We start from the raw sequence: 9274 nt of genomic DNA on the forward strand, positions 1-9274 counted from the left end.
GTCGTGGTACCCACGGCAGCCAGTGGGGGTTACCCCAGAGCCAGCAGTGTAGAAACCAGCCAGGTACCCCCACTACGTCACAGAGGCCCATCACAAAGCAACGAGGATTTCCCAACTCCAGCTACCGAGAAGGAGTTTCTTGCCAGGGGAGATGCTGTCATAACAGGGGCAGCCCTAGATTAGCTGCAAGCACCTGGTGCCCTCCATGCAATCAGCACCCCCCCCAAACCCTTCAATGATATTTGGCGCCCCATTTAACTTGGTGCCCTAGGCAACCTCCTAGTTGGCCTATACAGACAGGCCTCCCCTGGCTGTCAAACTAAGTTTTCTTTCACCATCAGTATGTCTAGACGACAGGCTTTTGTCGACAGAAGTTTTCTATCGACAAAGCTTCTGTCGACAAAGAGCATCTAGACGACAGCTAGTTCTGTCGACACAGCAAGCCGCCTTGTCGACGTGAGAGCATAGACGCAAAGGACAGTGTAGCTGTGATAACGCCTTCTGTCGGCAGAACGCTGTCGGCAAGAGACGTTATTCCTCATAGAATGAGGTTTACTGCCGTCGACAAAACTGCCGAGTTCTGTCGCCGTTGTGTCGACAGAACTCAGCGGCAGTGTAGACGCAGGGATCATTTTGTCGGCAAAACCCTGTAGTCTAGACACACCTTCAGAGCAAGCTCTTTATCTGGGGACAGAGGGCTTCTGAGCAGCCTGGTGTGACACTTTTAGATGGATGCAACTTCCTGCTTTTCAGCTAATGGCTGCTGCTCCTTCCCTCTGGCTATAGAAGGGCCTTAGACCACGGGCCTTCCAATATGGCTACCAGACACGGCCTTCTCCGGACGCTCTCCCTCTGTTCTAAACAGTGCAGGCATTTTCACTTGCACCCGTGGAACAAGCTGCCAGAGGTTCCTGTGTGTCGTTGTCTGGATCCCCTTCCACACAGTCGCTGTGAGAGGGCAGGTACCCGCGCAGTCTCTGCGCCTTCCCCCCTTTGGGAGCAGGGTGCAGTAGGCGATGCAGGGAGAGCTGTACAAAGCGAGCGTGCACGTAGGGGCGGATTCTTCACCGTAGAATCCTAGAACTGGAAGGGGCCTGGAGAAGTCATCAAGTCCCGTCCCCCACAGCAGGAGCCAGTTCCATCTAGATCAGTGTTTCTTGAACTGTGTTGCAGGGTGTGACGACGCGTCGGGGTTTTCCCATCTCCTGCACCCCGAAATGGCATGAACAGACTTCACCAGCCAGTAGAATGGAGGTTGTTTATTGTTCCTCCAGCACAGCGCAGCACAGATGTAATCTGGTTACAGGAACTGGGGCTAAGAGGCCTCAGTGCCCCCTTGAGATAGGGGAGTCCCAGCCCCCCTCCCCAGCTCCTTCTTCCCTGCCTTCCAGCCAGGAACTCACTAACCCTCTTCCAGCCCTGCCCCCAGCCAGGGCAGCATCCACCTCCCTTTGTTCCTCTCCATGGGGGGTGTCTGGCCATACTGGTTTGCATAGTGACTCATCCTGTTTTGCTGGGTCGTGGTACCCACGGCAGCCAGTGGGGGTTCCCCCAGAGCCAGCAGCATAGAAACCAGCCAGGTACCCCCACTACGTCACACAGGGTACACCGGTGTGCCACAGAGAACAACAGAGTTCAAAATGGCCACCCTTAAAGGGGCAGGTATTCCTCATAAAAATTGTTTTCCTCCATTTTAAAAAGGTTAAGAAACACTGAGCTAGATTATCCCTGACAGGCGTCTGTCCAACCTGCTCTTAAGTGTTTCCAGTGCTGAAGACTCCACAACCTCCCTAGGCAATTTATTCCAGTGTTTAACCATCTTGACAGGAAGTTTTTCCTCGTGTCCAACCTAAACCTCCCTTGCTGCAATTTAAGCCCGTTGCTTGTCCTATCCTCGGAGGCCAAGAAGAACAATTTTTCTCCCTCCTCCCTGTGACACCCTTTTAGATACCTGAAAATGTCTATCATGTCCCCCTCAGTCTGCTCTATTCTAAACTAAACAAGCCCAATCCTTTCAGTCTTCCCTTCTAGTTCACGTTCTCTAGACCTTTCATCTTTCTTGTTGCTCTTCTCTGGACCTTCTCCAATTTCTCCCCAGCTTTCCCGAAACGTGGTGCCCAGAACTGGACACAAGACTCCAACCGAGGCCTAAATCAACACAGAGCAGAGCGGAAGAACGATTTCTCGTGTCTTGCTCACCACACTCCTGTTCATGCTGCCTAGAATCATGTTGGCTTTTTTTGCAACTGCGTCACGCTGTTGGCTCATATTTAGCTTGTGGTCCACTATAACCCCTAGATCCCTTTCTGTCCTAGATAGTCACTTCCCATTCTGTGTGTGCAACAGATTGTTCCTCCCTAAGTGGAGCACTTTGCATTTGTCCTTATTCAACTTCACCCTGTTTGCCTCAGCCCATTTCTCCAGCTTGCCCAGATCAGTTTGAACTCTGACCCTGCTCTTCAAAGCACTTGCAACCCCTCCCAGTTTGGGATCAGCCCCAAACTTCACTGCAGCCCTGTTTGAAGTCGGGTCTGGAAAGATGCCTAGGTCTTGTTCAGCCCGGGGCTGAATTTCACCAATGGAGAATTCACTCTCCCTGACAGGATACAATTCACCGGGAGGCCGGGATCTGGAGCGAGGCCTCTCGCACAGCACAAGCGAAGCATTAAGCACAACAGCTGAAAACGGGAGCAGGGGGGAGAGCAGCAAATCGGGGGGGCTAGAGTCCCCAGCTGTGGAGCACTGAGGTAAAAGGGTGGTTCCATTTTGCACGCAAAGCCGGGCTTCAAAAGGCAGCATCCCCTCCTCAGACACACGGTATTCCCTCAGAGCGGAGCGACGCGCCTGAGAATTTCCACGGAAAGCCCTTCGGTAATTCACACGTTCAAACCGAGCCACACCCGGTTCTCAAGGTGGCCCCTGTCGCTCCTTGCGCTGTCCCTAGTGAGCTGCGCAACAGAGCAGCCCCGTTTCACGCTTCCCATCAGGGATGTGAAGTGGAACCGTGTACACGGTTCCCCCATCAGCCTGGGCTTACGGGTTAACCTTCCCCGTTCCACGCCTGCCTTGTATCTCTTGGAGACTGAGGGGTAGTGGGGGGGACGGGAGCAGTGCCAAGAAGTTGATACAATAAAAGCTATTACCTCACCCCACTTTGCCTAATATCCTGGACCAATGCAGCGGCCGCAGCCCTGCCTGTGACGTGCTGACGGGCAGTTTACTGGCGAACAGTCGCTGCTCTTGGACACGTCGGTACCTGCATCCCAGCTTTAGTCGCAGTGGTTGGGAATCCCTTCTCGCCCCCCCGAAAAACCCTTTTGTGTCTTAGAAAATCAGCGTCATGCACTCTGGGTGCACAAACGATCAAGTGCCGTAATCCTAAGTGTGCGGCTGTTACGCACCATCGTTACAATGAGCATCCGCCTGCCTCGCACCAGTCTGTACTCACGTTGCACCAGTGCAGAGGGGGCACTGGAAAATGGGAGTGAAATACTTGGGCCCTACAGCAAATCTGGCTGCCGTCGTTTTGCTGGCAGGTTCACCAGACCCGGTTCTCTCCTTGCCCTGCAGCTGGTGATGTCGGGTGCATCTGAGTGAGCAGATGCAAACCCCTCTCAGGCCCCCTTGTCTCACTTCTCCCCACGCTCTGCCCCAGGCAAGGCCGACGCATGAGTGAGCCCCCCCCAGCCCACCCCACGTGTGTCCTGCCCCCAGGTCAGCTTCCGCCCCAGCCCATCTCCAGATCAGGCCAGTGTCCATCCTGCCCCACCTCCAGGCCAGGCTGGCCCCACATGTACCTACCCCCCAGGCCAGGCTGGCCCACCACCCCAAAGAGCCCTCCCACCCCCCGCCCAGCCCCATCCCCGGGTCAGGCCAGTGTCCATCCTGCCCCACTTCCAGGCCAGGCCGGCCCAGGAGCTGCCCCCCAGCTGCCCCGCCCCATTCCCAGGCCAGGCTAGTGTCCAACCCACCTGGCCCCTCGCCATTTGCTCCCCGCCGAGGCAGCCCTCACTGTGCAGAGGCTGGAAGGTCAAGGACTTACCCAGGTGCTCCGCAGAGGGAGCCGGCGCTTGGTCTCCGTGAGGTTCTGCCACTGAGACTGGTGGGCACAGGCCATGCTGTGCCTTGCTCGTTACGTGGCTGTTGATGCCAGGGAGGGCTCTGCCCACGCAGGAAACGTGGCCCGTGCTCGCCACCCTGAGCCCGAGATGTCCCCGACCGCCCAGGCGGGGCAGCCGCGAGAGAAAGCCGGAGCTTGTGGCAGGAGGGCTGGGGGCAACACGCTGTTGAGTTCGAGCCCCAAATGAGCCTCGTGAATTTGAGAAACCACAGTTAGGGTGGGCCAGCGCTCCAGGAACACGGCGGCCTCTGGGCCCGCCCTTCTAAAAGCGAAGTGAAGGCCTCCGAGAGCCCTGGGAGCTATTTGGGCTCCCAGTGATGACATCACTGCCTGATGACATCAGCGTGGTGCCATGTCTCTAATATGACATCACTGCCTGATGACATCAGCATGACCCCATGATGCGTCCCAGTAAGGATATCACTGCCCAGTGACATCCGCATGATGCCATGTGTGATGGAGTGGGGTGTGCTGTAGAGATGTGACGGAGTGGGGGGCTGTACACGCTTGTGGCCCGGGGCCCACTCTGGTTTGCAGACACTGGTGGCCATGTTGGGCTGGGGGTGACCCCTACTGGCCGGTGTCTGTAAGCACTGCCCAGCCGGGGGTGCTCTCTGCGGACAAGCACTAGACAATGGCTTAGCAACTTGTCACCTGGCCAGGAGAAGGAGTTTAAACAAAGGAAGGGGCGTAGCAACGGGGGGGGGGGGAGTGGCCGGGGGCTGAGAGAGGGGGCAGGTTGGCTGGGCAAACATGAAGAGAACAGACTAAGCCGAGTGCGGGAGGTTCGGGGGCCTGGGTACCCCTGCCCCAAGGGGTCTGAGGCTGCCTGCCCCTGACTCCGATGTGGACCTCGAACCCGGGCCGTGCGGTATCTCCGAGAAGCAATAAACCCCCCATTCTACTGGCGGGCAGAGCCCCATCTGGCTGCAGACGGGGGTGCTGGGTCACCGACGCGCCGTCACACCATGATGCATCACGGGGATTACATCACGGCCCGATGACATCAGCATGCCCCCATGATGTGTCACCGTGACGACGTCGCTGCTGTGATGACATCACTGTGGTTATGTCACTGGACAGCACGGATGCCCCAGGCCCCCGCCTGACATGGTCCCTTCCCCAGAGGCAGCGACCGCCCCACCACCCCAGGGCCCTGAGCCCCAGCCCTGAGGGAGCCCCCTGTGAGCAACAGAGTTAAATAGCACTGGGAAGGTATCATTCCCCTGGGAATGGGGGGAGAAAGGTGCCCACCCCCGCCCCCCAGAAATCCTCCAGGTTTATGTAAAAATCACCCTAAGCGCCCAGTGCAGACCGAGTGAGCAGCTGGGGCAAATAATACGACAACAGCAACCACTAATCACGGCAACTCGCTGAGCAGGCCCGGCCAACTCCGCCTATCCCCCCCTCCCGCCAATGCAATGGCTCGTTCCAGTAGTTTGTCCCTTTGGCGCCATGTCTCGTCCTCTGCCTAGGAAGGAACCATTTCTCTCTTTGCGGGGGGGGGGGGGGGGGAGGGGAGATAATAAAATCTCCATGTTATTCCTCAGAGACCAAACAAATCACATATCTCCCCGGCACGTCCACGTCCGTTACTTTTCCAGTCAGGGCCAGTAATAAAGCCTGTAGGTCCCCCCCCATCCAGGCTGAGGATGGTATATCCTGGCCTGAGTGGCAATTGGGGGAGGGTGCTGGTGGGGGAGGGCAGCAGGGCTGGGGCACCTGGCCTGGGGGCAGGGTGGCGTGGACGCTGGCCTGGCCTGAGGATGGGGCAACTTGGGGGAGGAGGGAGGACAGCCCCTGGGCCAGCCTGGCCTGGAGGTGGGACACATGTGGGGCTGGCCTGGCCTAGGGGTGGGGCAGGGCGGGGGGAGGTTGGGCTGGCCCCAGCCTGGCCTAGGGGCTGGGTTGGTTGGACACTGGCCTGGCCTGGGGATGGGGCACACGTGGGGCTGGCCTGTGAATGGGGCTGGGCAGCTCCTGGGCCAGCCTGGCCTGGGGGGTAGGGCACATGTGGGGCTGGCCTGGAGGTGGGGCAGGATGGACACTGGCCTGACCTGGAGATGGGGCGGGGCGGAAGCTGGCCTGGGGGCAGGACACACGTGGGGGTGGGCTGGGGTGGATGGGGGGGGCTCACTCATGCATCGGCCTCGCCTGGGGCAGGGCGTGGGGAGAAGTGAGACAAGGGGGCCCGGCCCCTGGTTCCCGTCCCGTCGCACGAGACGCTCAGCCGTCTGCCACCGATAAATCTTTTATTGAGCTAGCGACGAGCCGGCGCCCCTCTGCCCCGGGCTGGCTGCCGCCCCGAGGCAGGTGGGACTCTGGCCTGGGCTGGCGCCGCGGCCCGGCCGTGGGGCAGTCCGGGTTGGACGCGGGTCAGCGATAGCGAGGGAAGGAGGGTGGATCATGCAATGGCTACAAATGACTCCGCAAAGGGGGGGGCTCCGCTTTGCCTGCCCCTCCCGCGGGCTGCCCCCGGCTCAATGGTGGCTGGCGATGTGCTGCAGGTAGTGCTGGTGTCTGGCGGGGGCGTGGTGGAGCGTGCTCTTGAGGGGGCCTCTCTCCACACTCCGCTCTATCAGCCAGTCATCCCCCCGCAGCCACGTGCTGGTGCTGGGCAGCTGCGGCTCGGGGTCGGGCAGCTGCGGGCGACAGAAGGGCACAGTAAGCAGGGGCCGCAGGAGCCACACGGACCTCCCTCCGGAGACACGTCCGCGCGATTTCCCTCGGGGCTCGGGCTGGTCTGGCTGGGGCATCCCCTCCCTGGCGTCGCTGCACTAGCTCCTCCGATGGGGGGGCGCGGCTGAGCTTTGGGGGCCGGATCCCAGCAAGCAGGGGGCCGGATTTGAGGTTCCCCACCCCTGCCTTAGAGTGAACTGACACAAGGGGCTCCGTGGGGCTCCGCCTCCTTGTTGCTCTAGTTAAAATGCTGCAGCTGTGAGCACTGCGCTAGGGAAGAGGTAGCCACAGCATGGGAGACGGGTCAGTCAATTTTTTAGCAGGCTGGTCATCGGCCCAACTCAGTCCTGGCTCATGCCGGGTCCAGGACCTACCCACTGCAGCTCTGCATTTAGTTCTGGCTCATGCTAGGTCCAGGAGTTCACCCGCCCGGGACAGGGGCGGCTGCCACCTCGCGCTGCTGCCTCTGTATCAGAGGCAGCAGCATGGGCGACAGGCAGCCAGTCTGCGAGGGGAGCTGGTTTTTAAACTGGCTCCCCTTGTGGACCAGCTCCCACCTGGCAGGGGGCTTCTCAGAAGTGAGGCGGGAGCGCACTGGCTGCCGGCTCCGCCCCCGGGGACTCTAGAATAGTCGACTAACCAATAAGAATTCATGAGGTTACTCGACTATTCAATTAACCGATATTTAACAGCTCTAGTCCAGACCCCGGCGGAGACCTGCCGGCACTGCTGCCTTGCCCATAAGTATCTTGATCTCTTGGCGCAAACCCTAGCTCAGCTGACCCCAAGAAAATCCCAGCCCAAGTGGAATTGTCCTAGTACCTTAGTGGTGGGAGGAAGTGGATGTCTCGGATCGTCCGGGCTGCCGGGCTGTGGGAGGGAGGAGACGACAGGGGAGATGTCGGCGTTGCTCTCGGTTCCCCAGTTGAGGGGGTCCCCAGGAGAGGGCTGTCCCAGTAGGATCAAGTTCCCAAAAGTGGGGTCGGACTTGCTGTGGTGAGGGTGCTTGTGTTGCTTGGTGCTGCTGTGCCGGCTCCCGTAATAGGGCCGGATCGGCTCCGAGTGCTGCTGGTGGTTTAGCCGGGGGTGCTGGTACGCGGCTTTGGGCGCACCCATGTGGCCCAGTGTCAGGCCGGCCGCTTCAGCGGGAGGGGAGGAGTCATACCCCCCCATCCTGACGCCTTCTCCTGTCAAGTCCATGGCAGCCTCCCTGCCTGGCTCGGCGAGGCTCAGATCGTCCATCTGGTCGATGGTCCGTTGGACGCTGGAGTGGCCGGGCAGACGCTGCTCCTCCTTGAAGTACTCCTGGCCCGGGTAGAAGGGGTCCTCTTCCATGGCGCTGCAATGCGCCGCCTCCTCCTTGTCCGTGCTCTCCTTGGCGGATTTCTGGAAGCTGCGCAGGGCGAGCCGGTAGTACTGGGTGAGCTCGTAACTCAGCTTCAGCATCTGCATGGAGATGAAAGGGTGCTTCAGGGCGGCGCTGGGCGTGATCCTCTCGTGCGAATCCCAGGTCAGCATCCGTTTGATCAGCTCCACCATGCTCCGCAGGTCGAAATGCTCAGCCAGGGCTTCGTTGTCGGGGTAGATCATCTTGTGGACATTCACCGACTCCATCTGCTCCAGGGACTTGAGGACGTACTTCCTCCTCTCCACCGACTTCACCTGGGTCTCTGCCAAGTACTCGCAGGAGGATTTCAGCTGCCACTGGGGGACCAGCTCGTCGTGCTGGCTCCTCTTGAAGAAGTGGTGAGCTTTCCTGGCGACGTTGAGCAGGCTGGGCTTGGGCATCCCTTGGGTCTCGCAGATGTACCGGATCTGGTCGTACTCGTTGTTGCCAGGGTAAAGGGGCCAGCCGAGGTGCAGTTCGGCCATGATGCAGCCCAAAGACCACACGTCCACCTTCTCGCAGAACGGCAGCCCCAGCAGGATCTCCGGGGCCCGGTAGAAGCGGGATTGGATGTACGGCTCCTTGACGTAGCGCACCTCGCTGAAGATGCTGGCTGACCCGAAGTCGATCACTTTGACTCGGAAAGGGAACCTCATCTGGTCCACCAGCATGATGTTCTCGGGCTTGAGATCTGTGTGGATGATGGACAGTTCCTTCAGCTTGGCCAGGGCTTTGAGCACCTGGGTGGTGACCGTCCGGATGTGCTTGGCCGGCAGCGGGGAGAAGTTGTTCTCCTTCTGGAAGTCAAAGAGGTTCTGCTCCAACAGCTCGAAGACCAAGTAGAACTTGACCTCGTCGTGGAAGAACCGGTGGAACTGGATAATGTGCGACTCTTCCGAGTCCACGTCCCGCATGGTCTGCAGCAGCTTCAGCTCGTTTTTAATGATCCGGCGCCGGTAGGCGTCGTTCTTCAGGATTTTGATGGCCACCATCTCCCCCGTGTTCCTCCACCAGCTCCTCACCACTTCCCCAAAGGTGCCCTTCCCCAAAACCTCTATGACATCAAAACATTCCCCTCCCGACTCGAT

General features: G+C 59.4%; 1 protein-coding gene across 1 annotated transcript; it reads right to left on the reverse strand.

Annotated features, from left to right (window-relative positions):
- Positions 1-6358: 6358 nt before the first annotated feature.
- On the reverse strand, positions 6359-9274 carry HIPK4 (homeodomain interacting protein kinase 4). The gene is made up of 2 exons (XM_075915567.1): positions 7622-9274; positions 6359-6762 (listed from the first exon to the last, which is right to left on the reverse strand). Exons 1-2 carry the CDS (start codon positions 9176-9178, stop codon positions 6601-6603), a joined length of 1719 nt encoding a protein of 572 aa, XP_075771682.1. The 5' UTR covers positions 9179-9274; the 3' UTR covers positions 6359-6600.

Source organism: Pelodiscus sinensis, unplaced genomic scaffold (genome assembly GCF_049634645.1).
Source record: "Pelodiscus sinensis isolate JC-2024 unplaced genomic scaffold, ASM4963464v1 ctg34, whole genome shotgun sequence".
Taxonomy (NCBI): domain Eukaryota; kingdom Metazoa; phylum Chordata; order Testudines; family Trionychidae; genus Pelodiscus; species Pelodiscus sinensis.